The sequence below is a fragment of the Schistocerca americana genome, chromosome 5 (genome assembly GCF_021461395.2).
Source record: "Schistocerca americana isolate TAMUIC-IGC-003095 chromosome 5, iqSchAmer2.1, whole genome shotgun sequence".
NCBI lineage: Eukaryota > Metazoa > Arthropoda > Insecta > Orthoptera > Acrididae > Schistocerca > Schistocerca americana.
In genome coordinates, this window is record NC_060123.1 from 651705566 (window position 1) to 651721674 (window position 16109).

Genomic DNA, 16109 nt, shown 5'->3' on the forward strand with positions numbered 1-16109 from the left:
AGGAGTTTTGCTATTTGGGGAGCAAAATAACTGATGATGGTCAAAGTAGAGAGGATATAAAATGTAGACTGGCAACGGCAAGGAAAGCGTTTCTGAAGAAGAGAAATTTGTTAACGTCGAGTATAGATTTAAGTGTCAGGAAGTCGTTTCTGAAAGTATTTGTATGGAGTGTAGCCATGTATGGAAGTGAAACATGAACAATAAATAGTTTGGACAAGAAGAGAATAGAAGCTTTCGAAATGTGGTACTGCAGAAGAATGTTGAAGATTAGGGGGGTAGATCACGTAACTAATGAGGAGGTATTGAATAGGACTGGGGAGAAGAGAAGTTTGTGGCACGACTTGACTAGAAGAAGGGATCGGTTCGTAGGACATGTCCTGAGGCATCAAGGGATCACCAATTTAGTATTGGAGGGCAGCGTGGAGGGTAAAAATCGTGGAAGGAGACCAAGAGATGAATACACTAAGCAGATTCAGAAGGATGTAGGTTGCAGTAGGTACTGGGAGATGAAGAAGCTTGCACAGGATAGATTAGCATGGAGAGCTGCATCATACCAGTCTCAGGACTGAAGACCACAACAACAACAACCGTAAAGAAAGACAGTATCACTGCTGTACTGAAGATCTATATATTAATGGTATAAGATTTAATGAAGAAGCTGTTAAAGTCAAGGAAATGTGGGAAAAGCGTTGACATCCATGAAGGAGGAGCCCATGTATGTTAAGGGTGGTCGGTGCCCACGTCCTATTAAACTGCACCTTGAAAGTGTCGAATAAAAAATAAATGGTTTTTTAATACATCTTTTCATATATAGATGTGCGAGACATGTATCACAGCCAGTTTGTAGAGGGGGCCACCACCTTTTCTCTATTTGCATGTATCACACTGACTGTCCTAAACTGGTAGCGTGTTTGTAAACACATTAAATTAGAAGCATATCAGCCAACGAGGGACAGCCTTCCTCCATGAATTTTGTGCATCTATAAATGGATGGACAGACTAAATTTACATTGCTGACTCGTAGATAAAATCCCGTGAACGAGGTTATGGAACTACTCTGCTGATCAAAAATTTTGACTGGCATTGTTTGTGCGGGCGGTTCACGAATGATACTAGCTGTACACGACTCGTAGGAACGATACACTGTTATCTGATTGCTACGATTATGAAACTTAAAACGAGGGGAAGTCATCTGTGGAGCGTCAGTTCATGTGTGATACTTTCGTCATCATTTTCGTTAAAAAATATAAAAAAACAGGCACATGCCTTTGAAGTGGCAACGGCCTTGCCGCAGTGGCTACACCTCTTCCCGTGAGATCACCGAAGTTAAGCGCTGTCTGGCGTGGTCGGCACTTGGATGGGTGACCATCCAGGCCGCCATGCGCTGTTGCCATTTTTCGGGGTGCACTCAGTCACGTGATGCCAATTGAGGAGCTACTCGACCTAATAGTAGCGACTTCGTTCAAGACTGCCATCATAAAGACCAGGAGAGCGTTGTGCTGACCCCACACCTCTCCTACCAGCATCCTCCACTGAGGATGACGCGGCGGTGGGATGGTCCCGGTAGGCTACTCGTGGCCTGAAGACGGAGTACATGCCTTTGGAATTATATACAAGCTTTTTGTCACGGAGAACTGATGTTGCATTCGGCGTAAATGATACACAAATGCACTGTTAAGATGTTTGCTGTATACAACTGCAATGACAGAGACGGTAGAGATGACTTAACAAAGCCTGCTGTACATGTTTTGCTAAAGAGAAAAAAAATTGTCAGCATGGTAAACATTCATAAAATCTCATCTATAGAACAAGGAGACACGTTACGTAAAAAAATTTCTTAGAGTATGTGCACGTAATTAAGACTGGCCATGCCGCGCAGCGGTCACGCGTGGGGGCACAGGTAACAGGAATGTGCTATGGCACGGGCATGTGCATGCGCTGGACTGGTTGTTGCATGGCGGAAGTGTTTGAGCTCTTTTTTCACACACTAAAAGCGACTAGGGGGGATGCCCATTCGTCCATGAGGTCTGCTCCATTACATATGGCTCCTATTCACTCGTGTGTTTTTTTGTTTTTCGTTTTCTTTTTTTCAATTGTGACATGTATACAGAGATCTCGGTCATATAGACTGACTGCAGTGCAGGATGGACGCTGCGCTGTCGCCTTCGCTTACCTTCCCGAGGCGCGATAAAATTTGGAAATTTGTGGTAAGGTCTTATGGGACCAAATTGCTGAGGTCATCGGTCCCCTAAACTTACACACTATTTAATCTAACTTAAACTAACTTACACCAAGGACGACGCACATACCCTTGCTCGAACCTCCGACGCCGGCCGCGGTGGTCTCGTGGTTCTAGGCGCTCAGTCAGGAACCGCGCGGCTGCTACGGTCGCAGGTTCGAATCCTGCCTCGGGCATGGATGTGTGTGATGTCCTTAGGTTAGTTAGGTTTAATTAGTTCTAAGTTCTAGGGGACTGACGACCACAGATGTTAAGTCCCATAGTGCTCAGAGCCATTTGAACCATTTTTGAACCTCCGACGGGGTAAACTGCGCGGACCGCGACAATTGTAGGTATAATCGATTAGGGCCAGTTCTAAATTCGGTACTAGCAGCCTCACTCCGCATGCGCGAGCTAGTAGCTGTCTGCTATTGTCACGCCTCTGCCGAGTGCTGAGTCTGCAATACTGCTTTCTGGTGCACTTACCGTATGTTGAGTTTTGTTTCTCCTTATGGTCGTTTCGTTATCACAAGGAGTTTTCTCAGCAAGTGAGTAAATATTTTCACGGAAATTTTTAAATATTTGTAAATTTCGTAAATAATTAAGGATACACTAATGTGAAATCACGACCCTGGCACTGCGCCGCGCGGAGTGGCCGCACTGTTAGAGGCGCCATGTCACTGGCTGCGCGGCCCCTTCCGCCGGAGGTTCGAGTCCTCCCTCGGGCATGGGTGTGTGTGTTGTTGTTAGCATAAGTTAGTGTAGGTAAGTTTAAGTAGTGTGTAACTCTACGGACCGATGAGCTCAGCAGTTTGGTCCCTTAGGAATTCACACACATTTGAACATTTGGCCCTGTTACGCTAGTAGTGGTACTCTGTGTTTACGTCTATCATTTCAACACGCTGCGACAAGATCTTGTACGAGTTTATAATTCGGGCCTAGTACGCTTGGAGCGCTTTCTTGAACACTTCCGTTCATTGTGTAAAACTGGCTTTCGTGTTCCGTTTATCCACATGCACCAATACCGCAGCAGGCGGGCCTCGACAAGCACTGCAGTGGCGCCGCTCCAGTTAGTCGTTACGTAGCTGTAGTGTGCGGACAGACCGTCAGAGGTCCTGTCGCGGGCTTTTCTCTTGTCGTTTGGAGGATTATGGACAGGACCCTCCAAACATCTAGAGATATTGACGATGTAACGCGCCAGTTGGACAGAATTTGGCTCGATATCCCTCAGCAGGATACCTAACAACTCTATCAATCAATGCCAAACCGAATAACTGCTTGGATGAGCCAGGCGTGGATCAACGCGTATTGACTTTCTCAGTTTGTGAAGTTCTTTCTCTTGTATAAATCATCCAGCTTTTCAGACACAAGTATCATTCGTTTGTCTCCACACGTACATCACATTTAGCAATTTCCGTCCCATTCGGATAATTCCTTCATGCATCGTCGTTTTTTCGTCTTCTTAGTGTGTAATACACCGGAGAGCCAAAGAAACTGGTACACCTGCCTAATATCGTGTAAGGCCCCCGCGAGAACGCAGAAGTCCCGCAACACGATGTGGCATGGACTTGACAAATGTCTGAAGTAGTGCTAGAGAGAAATTACGCCATCAATCCTGCAGGGCTGCCCATAAATCCGTAAGAGTACGAGGGGGTGGAGATCTCTTCTGAACAGCACGTTGGATGACATCCCAGATATGCTCAATAATGATCGTGTCTGAGGAGTTTGGTGGCCAGCGGGACTCACAAGAGCGTTCGTGAAGGGACTCTGTAGCAATTTTGGACGTGTGGGGTGTCGCACTGTCCTGCTGGAATTGCACAAGTCCGTCGGAATGCACAATGGACATGAATGCATGCAGCTCATCAGACAGGATACTTACGTACGTGTCACCTGTCAGAGTCGTATCTAGACGTGTCAGAGGTCCCATATCGTTCCAACTGCACACGCCCCACACCATGGTTCAAATGGTTCAGATGGCTCTGAGCACTATGGGACTTAACTTCTGAGGTCATCAGTCCCCTAGAACTTAGAACTACTTAAACCTAACTAACCTAAGGATTTCACACACATCCATGCCCGAGGCAGGATTCGAACCTGTGACCGTAGCGGTGACGCGGTTCCAGACTGTAGCGTCTAGAACCGCACGGACACCCCATCCGGCCAAGGTCCATGGTTTCATGAGGTTTTCTCCATAACCACACGTCCATCCGCTCGATACAACCTAAAACGAAACTTGTCCGACCATGCAATATGTTCTAGTTATCAACAGTCCAATGTCGATGTTGACGGACACAGGCGAGGCGTAAAGCTTTCTGTTGTGCAGTCATCAACGGTATACGAGTGGGCCTTCGACTCCGAAAGCCCACATCGATGATGTTTCGTCGAATTTTTCACACGCTGACACTTGTTGATGGTCCAGCTTTGAAATCTGCAGCAATTTGTGGAAGTGTTGCACTTCTGTCACGTTGAACGATTTTCTTCAGTCGCCGTTGGTCCCGTTCTTGCAGCATCTTTTTTCCGGCCGCAGCGATGTCGGAGATTTGATGTTTTACCGGTTTCCTGAGATTCACAGTACACTCGTGAAATAGTCTTACGGTAAAATCTCCGCTTCATCGCTATCTCGGAGATGCTGTGTCCCATCGCTCGTGGGCCTACTATAACACCATGTTCAAACTCACTTACATCTTGATAACCAGCCATTGTAGCAGCAGTAACCGATCTAACAAGTGTAGCAGACACTTTTTGTCTCATACAGGCATTGCCGACCGCAGCGCCTCTTTGTGCCTGTTTACACTCATGCCTATACAAGTTTCTTGGGCGCTTCAGTGTATGTATATAAGCGAAGCGTTATCGGTGAGAGACAACCACTTCACCCAATCCGTTCCTTATTTTCAAATGGTTCAAATGGCTCTGAGCACTATGGGACTCAACTGCTGAGGTCATTAGTCCCCTAGAACTTAGAACTAGTTAAACCTAACTAACCTAAGGACATCACAAACATCCATGCCCGAGGCAGGATTCGAACCTGCAACCGTAGCGGTCCTGCGGTTCCAGACTGCAGCGCCTTTAACCGCACGGCCACTTCGGCCGGCTGTTCCTTATTTTCTACTAGTGTATAATATCGCTATGTAACCAGTCACCAAATCTCTAAGTTCTTTTTATTATTTGAGACAGCTTTAGGAGGCTTAGCTCCATTCCCTGTCTACAGTTCAGTTGCATTTCTGCTGGGAAACCAATGTTGTCGAAATAGCTCATCGCATCTTCGTTGTACACTTGCCTCGAGATCACCGAAGTTGAATTTAACACATTCACTGTTAACAAACTTCAGTATCTCTGACCAAGTGCATTTGTTTCAGTGTTCGTTCTCCAGGAGCAATGCACGTGAACTTAACTCCGAAACTGCCATCTGATAATAAAGCAAAGTCTCCGAAGGTCGTCGTAAACTAAAACCGGCTTTAGTGAATGGATACGATGTGTTTTTTTATATATTTTAAACAGATAGCCAGAGCTAACAGCTTACCAAATATGTGTAATGTATGTGTGAAATGCGTAAGAGTTTCTGCGTTGCTGTAGAATGCAGTTCTCGCTGGCGACCCGCTACCGCTCAGGGGGGAAAACGGGACAAAATCAATACGGAAACAGGTTCCAGGGGAGTTGAGGCCCGCCGCCGAAGTTACGCAACGGCAGCTGACGTGAAGTGCCTGCGAGGAGACGGCGGGATTCGGACACTTCCCCGTTCCGGTTCGGTTGCTTGCACTCCGGACCGGCTCTCTGAGGTTCCACAGCCCGCCCAATGCCTCGTATATAACACAACAACACAGTGCCACGTGATTTTACAGTCAGTTGATTCCGTAATTTTAAAGTAATTTCCTCTATATATACGTATTTTATCAACTAAGACGGTATTCACCATTTAAGCTTGTAATATGATTATGATAATACTACTGAAAAATACAGGGTGACAATACATGAAAAAAAGTAAATTAGTTACAAACTACGGCGCGCACACACTTTATTCAAGAACGTCGCTACAGATATTCAGATTTAGGTTGTGACATGTTCGATATGCCTGCGATAATGTGGCGCAGACGAATAGTGAAATTCTGCATCACCCGCTGAAGTGCGAGGACATCGATGACCTCCTGAATGGCCGTTTTCAGCTTAGCAATGGTTTTGGTGCTATTGCCGTACACCTTGTCTTTAATATAGCCCCATAAAAAGGAGTCGCATGTTTTCAGATCCGGAGAATATGGCGGCCAATCCAGGCCCATGCCAGTGGCCTCTGGGTAGCCCAGAGCCAGAATGAGGTTCCGAAAGTGCTCCTCCAGGACGTCAAACACTGTCCTGGTCCGATGGAGTCGAGCTCCGTCTTGCATGAACCACATCTTGTCGAAATCATGGTCACTTTGGATAATGTGGATGAAATCATCTCCCAGAACCTTCACGTATCGTTCGATAGTCTCCGTGCTATCAAGGAATATCCCACCGATTATTCCGTGACTGGACATCGCACTCCACACAGTCACCCATAGAGCGTGAAGAGACTTCTCGAACGCGAAATGTGGATTCTCAGTCCCCCAAATGCGCCAATTCTGCTTATTGACGAACCCGTCCAAACGAAAGTGAGCTTCGTCGCTAAACCAAACCACTATTATGCCCCACGGCCAACCGTGGAGTTTCAACGTCCTAACGTAAACCGTGCAGAAGTTATGACGATTTTATTTCACATAGTTCAATAGCTGTCACCCTGTACTACTTTGAAGTAGAATCGCTGGCTTTATATATATATATATATATATATATATATATATATATATATATATATATATATATATTCTTCTTACGTTGCCAATCCTAAGATTGATTTGCAGCAGCTCTCTATTCAGTGCGATTGTCGGCCAGCCTCTTCAATTCCGTGAAACTTCCGCATCCTAGGTCCTGCATTATCTGGCTTATGTACTTTCTTCTAGGTCTGCCTCTTGCCCTTTTGCCCTCCACAATGCCTTCCGTTATAGTGTGGAGAAGACTTTCATGTCTCAGAATGTGTCCCATCCATATATCTCTCCTCTTCTTGACCGTCTTCCAAAGAACTGGAACTTCCTCCGCTCTCTGCAGGACTTCTTCATTTGTCATCCTGGCCGTCCATGGAATTTTTAACATCCTTCGCAGACACCACATTTCGAATCCTTCAATCCTTCTTCTTTCGTCCTCTCCAAGTGTCCAGGTTTCGCTGCCGTAGAGAAGCACACCCCCAACAAAGGTCTTTATTAACCGCTTCCTTAACGACAGACTTATCATATTTGATGTGAGGAGTCCTTTCCTTTTATAGAATGCAATCTTTGCCTGATATATATATATATATATATATATATATATATATATATAGGAGAAATGGGTAATGTAGACAATTTTAAACCAATTTCTAGGCCACCAGTGTTTCCTAAAATGTATACAAGGCATTTCAAATCACATAATTTGCTGTCAAATGTACAGTTTGATTTTAGAAGTGGTTTAACAACTGAAAATGCTATATTCTCTTTTCTCTGTGAGACTATAGACTGATTAAATAAAAGGTTGCGAACGCCAGGCATCTTCTTTGATTTAATTAAGGCGTTTAATTGTGTCGATCTCTGATTTAATTAAGGCGTCTGATTGTGTCGATCACAAAATATTCGACCATTATGGAGTAAGGGAAGTAGCTCACAGTTCGTTCATCTCTTACTTTAAGAACAGACGGCAAATGCTAATTCTTCGCAATATTGAGAATGGCTACGACGTGCAGTACCATTGGGTCACAGTTAAATTGGGGTACCAAATGACATACCTTCTAGTACAGCAGATGATTCTAAAATATTTCTGTTTCCTGATGACACCAGCTTGGTAGAGAAGGATGTTGTGTGCAATACTGACACGTTATCAAATACTGCAGTTCAAGACATAGCCTAAGTTCGTGTGCTTAAAATGCCCCACACCTGTTCTGAAGGCAATATATACGCTACCTTCAATTCATTCTGACGTAAAAGTGCCAGCAAAGAGCTTTTTATCACCGACACGCAAGACAGTGATGGAGCTGGAAGTTTTTAGTTTTGAACGTATTTCTGGAGATATGTAAGTGTAATCCAGTCATCTTTCTGTTGATACCGCCGGAGAGATCCTTAAATAAAAAAATCCAACGACATAATATTTTGCGAAAAAATGAAAAGTTTCTTAAATTATCGTTTTCTTTTTCATTCGAGTTTACGAACTGATCCATGGAATAATTGCCGACCGAAGTGAGCCCAATACTGCCTGTTGGCAATATTACGAGGTTTCATATCATAGTTCAAATGCTTACTTACACTCACTTTTTCAATTGTTATGATTCGGTTTGACCTGACACTCATCCTCATAAAGTTTAATCGAACAGTAAGGCTTCTAATGTGCAGAAAGATATGGGGAAATGACAGACACAGTCCACTTAAAATCTTCGCTGTGTATTTCGTGCTGTCCGGAATGAAGGAACGAGAACGCTGAAAGTTCAGAAAACGTTTGCAATATCCTGACTACCTATTCAGGACTACATGATGAGAAGTAACGTTGGAGACAGAAAGTGTTAATTACTAAATGAGGGTCCCGGCGGAGGTTCGAGTCCTCCCTCGGGCATGGGTGTGTGTTTATCCTTAGGATATGGCTTGGTTCAAATGGCTCTGAGCACTATGGGACTTAACATCTGAGATCATCAGTCCCCTAGAACTTAGAACTACTTAAACCTGCCCAGGCAGGATTCGAACCTGTGACCGTAGTGGTCACGCGGTTCCAGACTGAAGCACCTAGAACCGCACGTCCACACTGGTTGGCCTCTCCTTAGGATAATTTAGGTTAAGTAGTGTGTAAGCTTAGAGACTGATGACCTTAGCAGTTAAGTCCCATAAGATTCCACACACATTTGAACATTTTTTACTAAATCAGTTAATTACAAAAATTAGTTTTATGTTATTTGGAACGAGATAAAGCAGATGGCTTCCAACTAGGAACGATCCTTCCTGTCAATTCTCTACGGGAAACGACAGTTTCTAGTCCAACGGAGCTATCATCCTCATTTTTAAAGCAGAATCCAATGTCGTCAGTCTCAACTCCTCAGAGAGGTCAGCAACTAGAAGCAGTTAATTCCATACATTATCTGGGAGTAGGCATTAGGAGTGATTTAAAATGGAATGACCATATAAAATTAACCGTCGGTAAAGCAGATACCAGACTGAGATTCATTGGGAGAATCCTAAGGAAATGCAATCCGAAAACAAAGGAAGTAGGTTACAGTACACTTGTTCGCCCACTGCTTGAATACTGCTCACCGCTGTGGGATACGTACCAGATAGGGTTGATAGAAGAGATAGAGAAGATCCAACAGAGAGCAGCGCGCTTCGTTACAGGATCATTTAGTAATCGCGAAAGCGTTACGGAGATAACAGATAAACTCCAGTGGAAGTCTCTGCAGGAGACGCTCAGTAGCTCGGTACGGGCTTTTGTTGAAGTTTCGATGACATATCTTCACCGAGGAGTCAAGCAGTACATTGCTCCCTCTTACGTATATCTCGCGAAGAGAACATGAGGATAAAATCAGAGAGATTAGAGTCCACACAGAAGCATACCGACAATCTTTCTTTCCACGAACAATACGAGACTGGAATAGAAGGGAGGACCGTTAGAGGTACTCAAAGTACCGTCCGCCACACACCGTCAGGTGACTTGCGAAATATGGATGTAGATGTACATGTAGATGTAGACATTCAGTAAGTACTGCATCTCTTTCCAGTCAGTACAAACTTTAATTTTATCAATGTATTATATACCTAATATGTTTTAGAACAGTTAGTTTAATTCTGAAGACGATGCTCATAGTAGCGTCGAAACCTGGTCAATTTTTACTTAATATTTGTGACCGAGGACTTATTTGTTTCTAAGACATTCAAGAGCTTGGGTCTTGACTTCCACTGAACCAAATGTGCTGTTTTTCTTCTCCGATTTCTCTGAAAATCAAGTCGGCTGTTCACAAGATATCACTAGGAGTAACGGCAGCGCTCAGGGCGAACGTATGCCCCCACCCTCCACCATCCTCTACTCTTACCCCATCATCATTTTCCCCCAAAAAATATGAACATAATGAAATGATTTCCTCTTGGACCCAATGCAAGATTTTATGGACTAGGATGGATCCAGAGGAGTCTGTTCATAAGTGGATGAAGCATTTGGCTTCTCTTGTGAGACCTTTGCCGAGGATCTGTAAGAATATGGATCGGGATGTTAACTAGAGGTACTCAAAGCGGCCCTCTTCATCTGCCGTAATTAATCGCAACCCTCTAAAATAATGAATAAGGTAGTGGTTATGTGTTAAATTAATCAAGTAGCACAACACAGTTCATTAAAATGCAAGTGTACGATAAATCATCTGACAGAGATTGACAAATGGAAACTAATACCTCGCTTAGTATGGTAAAGGTTCTGGGAGAAGCGTATACGTTTGCAACCGTGGCTGTGGTTGTAAGTGTGTTGATCGTAAAGTCCGCAAACCAGTCTTCAGAATGAAGCTTGAAATTACTGAAAGTGAGCAAAAATGATTTGATTGACCTTATAGTTCATCTCACTGTCGTCCCTAGGTCTCACCATATTAATCTGCAGGTGGAGGTTGAAGTTTGTGCGAATTCAGTCATTGGTTGCATACCAATAACTTGTATTTATGACTAGGTTCAACCCAGCCAGAAAATTTTCTAAGCCCCCTACGCCGGCCGGAGTGGCCGAGCGGTTCTATGCGCTACAGTCTGCAACCGCGTAACCGCTACGCTCGCGGGTTCGAATCCTGCCTCGGGCATGGATGTGTGTGATGTCCTTAGCTTAGTTAGGTTTAAGTACTCTCTAGGGGACTGACGACCTCAGAAGTTAAGTCCCATAGTGCTCAGAGCCATTTGAACCATTTTTAAGCCCTCTACTCATTGGCTCAAAGAGTTGCCTGCCTGCAGAGACGCTCGGCTGATGAAGTGATGTACCTTCTGCTTTCTAAAAGGCAGACTTGTGTTTTCGCGTTTTTCGTTCGTCACATCACATACACTGAAGCGCCAAAGAAACTGGTACACCCATGCTTATTCAAATACAGAGATACCTAAAAACGCAGAATACGGCGTTACGGTCGGCAACGCCCATAAAAGACAAGTGTCAAATTGGTTCAAATGGCTCTGAGCACTATGGGACTTGACATCTATGGTCATCAGTCCCCTAGAACTTAGAACTACTTAAACCTAACTAACCTAAGGACATCACACAACACCCAGTCATCACGAGGCAGAGAAAATCCCTGACCCCGCCGGGAACCGAACCCGGAAACCCGGGCGTGGGAAGCGAGAACGCTACCGCACGACCACGAGCTGCGGACAGACAAGTGTCTGGCACAGTTCGATCGGTTACTGCTGCTTCAATAGCAGGTTATCTGGACACATCATCCAACGACGCTACAGAGCGTCGGAGTTAGAGACGGCAGCGCCTGCCTCCAGGACACCCCTCCAGCAGCAGACGAGACTTTGTGCGGTGACGGAGCGAAGGCGGAACGTCTCGGAGCGCTGTTTGTTGTTCAGCGATTGTGACTGATTGCCGCGATAGCCACTGGAGGAGATGGGACCAGCTGCCGCGTAGACAGGCCTTGTCTCCTACAAATGTGATGCTCTGTTGCCTTGGTGGACGACGTTTTTGACGCGGTTTTGCATCTCCAGTTTATTTTTCTCCTGTATAACGAAAAACACTGGAGGTTTAGAGGGCCTCCGGAGAAAAATAAACAGCCGATGGAAACCCGTGTCCAAAACTGTCATCCACCAAGGCAACAGAGTATCGCATCTGTAGGAGACGAGGTCTGTCTACAACGCAACCAGCTCTATCTTTTCCACTGCTGATCGTGCCAATCAATCGCAATCAGCAGTGGAGAAGATGGAGCTAGTTGCGTTGTAGACAGGTCTCGTCTCCTACAGATGCGATGCTCTGTTGCCTTGGTGGACAACTTGCGAGACGTTCCGCCTTCGGTCCGTCAGTGTACAAAGTCACGTTTGCCGCTGTAGGGGTGGCCTAGTGTCAGCCGCCAGCAATCACAATTTCGACGCTCTGTAGCGTCGTTGCATGACATTTCCGGACGTGGTTTCTTATCCTCGAGTTGTCTCTCAGACACACTCTACAACCCCTCCAACTTTGACAGAACATTTCTGGTAAACCATGTAGACCACAAGAAAACTTTCAGTTGGGTAGTCGACCTATTTTATGATTATTTTTGGAAGGCGAGATACTCGATGCACTTAATACAACCAAATAACTTTACAAGAAAAGTGAGAATGATCTTTGTAGTGATCTTCAAGCGATCTCGACGGGTTAAACGCAAACCTACCTTTGAGGGGTTGAGATGTGCAGTAGACGAAAGGGCTGTTCTTGGGTGTAATGGGGACACATTTCGGGCAGGTATACTGCATCTACTTTTTTTTTTTTTTTTTTTGCATGGTGCTGGAACTGCCCATTCTGCATCTCGCTATGCAAGGAAGTGACAAAGAGGAGACAGGATTCCTTATATTCTGTAATGGTTTACATCTCCCAAGACTGTAAAACGATCCCATAACTGCCGCCACGAAAGGAAACGGAATAATTTCCCGTGAACGACCTGAAAACCACAAAATCAAGTGTCTACTAAAGCCACGGCGTACCACACAAACTTCAGTTGGTAAAGCTACGCCTGCAGTTGAGTAGAATCAGAAAGCAGCATTTCTAGAAATAAGCGAGAATTCTGAAATGAATAAAAATTCCACCAGAAATTCCAGGAGGAGGAAAGGTAGGTACGAGTTTACTTTTTCCATAGATCCTCTGAACGATTCTTTTATCGAAGTCATGTTGAACTAATTTGTTTACCGGATACGTATACAAGATTAGTGTTACCACTAGCGAACATAATATCTTTTAATCCTACTCATGCAACTACTCCTAAAAACTAGCAATTTTACGGTCTACAAGTTTTTAAATAAAAATTCGTCCCTGGAGCACGAGTTGCCCAGGAGAAACGATTTTATGTTATTTTGAAATTTGATTTCCTACCTGTCAGAGATTTTGTGTCAAAAATTTTTTTCCTGTGTATGGAACTCCTTTCTGAGCCACTGAGAACTTCAGTAATGGGTAATACATGTCATTTTTCCCTCTAGTGTTGTAGATATGGATATTACTATTCTTCTAAAATTATGATGGATTATTTATGACGATTTTCATTTGCGAATATATGTAGTGTGACGGTGCAGTTAAAATACCTAACTACATGAAGAGATGCGTATATGACGAACGCGGATGATCATCAAATGTTATTATTTCTGCTCGCTTTTGTACAATCAAGACTGACTTTCTAAGAGACGAGTTAGCCCAGAAAATTATTCCCTAAGACGTTATTGAGTAGAAATATGGAAAACATATCAGTGGTTGGAGTCGTTTTTTTTTTTTTCAAGCAGTTATAACAAGAGTTGTAACTGTAGTAGAGAGAACCACTTCCCTCTACTAGGATTTATTGTGAAACTAGTATCATTGCAAAAGCACCAGTCTGCTTGATGAATCTTGAGTGACGTGGTTGACATGTACAGAGTGGTTGAGCTGCCCCTACCGCTGTCGCTTTATGCAACCAGCAATGTTATAGCTGCCCTCCATAAACCACTCGTGAGATTTTCATACTCTCTCGCTCTTTACACGCGAACTACTAGACCAACAGAGAAATGAACAGGATCTTTTTGTAGGAAATTTTAGGTAGTTATATTTTGTTCTGGGGTACGTTTTTGCTAGAGGTCGTAGTTTTCGAGTTATTAAAGAAGAACATGCAAAAGTGACTTTCAAAGGTACCCACACCCTGCCGCTAAAGATTTCTAGCGTGATGTCCATGGCACTCCCTCCTACCACTGAATACATATTTGCGACTGCACGAAATATTTCCCACATTCGGACATTTTTGGTCTTCATTGACTGGCCTTATTACGCCACCGGCTCAGTCTGGCACTTACTATTGTAAAATTGGCATTTGCGTAAATTTTAAATAACAGTTTCACTAACGTTAACAGCATAAAGTAAACAATTACATCGTTTTGTTCGTCAGGCGTCCTGACTGTGAAACTGCTGTGCTTGTAGGGCTAACTTGGGATCGAAGTGTTAAAGTAATAAGTTTCAGCATAAGACAGAAGTCGTTTTTCTTCCATTGCTCTCACGTGCATGCTTAAATTAATAATGTTAACTAATTAGCCCAGTCAACTGGTACCAAAAAAAAGATCGAATATCGGGGCTACCTGGTGTAGTCGTAAATTTCTGTACAGTGGCAGGACGTGCCACGAACAACATACCCGAAATCGTAACTGACTGGAGATGAGTGTGTGGTGGAAGTGCACTTAAAGTTAACTTTTGCACGTTTTTCTCGAAAACAGTGGCCTCCACGTGAAATGTATACCAGTACTGAAATTAACTACTTTAAATTTCCTACAAAAAGATGGTGTTCATTTTATTCTGTAAGGCCACTAGCTTGTGCGTAGGGAGCAAGAGAATATGGAAATGTCACGCGTAGATTATGAAGGGCTTCTATAACATTGTGGGTTGTATAAAACAACAGTGCTAGAGGGAGCTGAATCACCCTGTATAAGGAATAATATTGGACCCAAAATTGAAGCTTGTGGAACTCCGTTGTTGATTTCTCCCAGTCCTTAAAATTTTTCATCCTTCTAAGTTTGTTTGAATTATACAGAACAGCTTCCTTGCATTCTTTTTGTTCAGTATGATTCAAAATAGTTATGCATAAAGCCATCAATTCAATAAAACTTAAGATTTAAAAAAAAAAAAAAAAAAGGGGGCCGGTGGTGATCCGTTGAACACTCGCTCGTTTTCACCTTGCATCTAGCCTACCCACCAGTGCCCCCGCTTGCCCACCACCCTCGCGGCCGCCTATGTTCAGTATACTGCTTTGTCCTAGGTGTACGACGACTTCGCGGAGACACCGTACAAAGTGATAATGATGATGTATGCTAATGGAAGTGGCGAAATAATGTTGTCTGCTACTGGCTGGCCCACCAGGCGAAGCGAGAGGCAGCTGTCGATTTGCACACAGGGCAGCCAGTAGACGCGGGCAGCTGGGCGGAAGGCAGGGGCGCCACCCTGGCGGCGCGGGCGGCGCCACAGGCTGGCAGGGAGGGGAGTGCGCCCTCGACGCAGGCCGCCGATTGGCCAGGGGGCGTGGCCCGAGGTCGCGGGGATGTCCCCGCGCGCGCAGGCAGCGCGCAGTAGCGAGCGACGCGCAGAGCGGGGCAGTTGACGCGGCGGAGACACGGCGGCGGCACTGCGTGCGTGCGTGCGAGACAGAGTGCGTGAGCTGCGAGCGGCAGAGTGCGTGCGTGAGGAGGAGGAGCAGCAGCAGCAGGGGGAGCCGCGAGCGACGCCGACGCGCCGCGCCGCCGGGACCGACGCGTACACACAGCGGGCTCCACCTCAGCTGCGATGGTCATCCTGTGAGTACCGACCGGCGCGCGCTTTCACTTTCCACTTAACCTGCCCGCCAGTGCCGACGTAAACACTCCGTCCCGATCGGTAGCATTCCTCGCGCCGCTGTTGCCACAAACCAACACGATGACTGATGCTTATCAAAAGCCGACACCAATCGAGGGATGTGACGTCAGTGGGTGGCGTGTACTGTGCCGTAAACAAAAACCGAACGATAATTGCCTTATCGGTGTTCGAGGAACATGACGCGATCGATACAGACATAAGCGCTCCCTTCAACTCCTACAAGGGTAGGGTGTCTATAAAAAGTGACGGAATGTATTTTCGTAAATTATGCCACTTTTTGCCCTGTAGCTGATAACAACACTACAGCGGAAGAAAT

The 16109-nt window shown here is 45.0% G+C and overlaps 1 protein-coding gene across 1 annotated transcript in view; it reads left to right on the forward strand.

The window, feature by feature from the left end:
- Window positions 1-15630: 15630 nt before the first annotated feature.
- The window catches only part of LOC124615777, an 86076-nt gene continuing 85597 nt past the window's right edge, over window positions 15631-16109 (forward strand). The window contains exon 1 of the mRNA XM_047143878.1: window positions 15631-15735. Coding sequence (XP_046999834.1) covers window positions 15725-15735 — 11 coding nt within the window. The 5' untranslated portion in view covers window positions 15631-15724. The remainder of the gene's footprint in view (window positions 15736-16109) is intronic.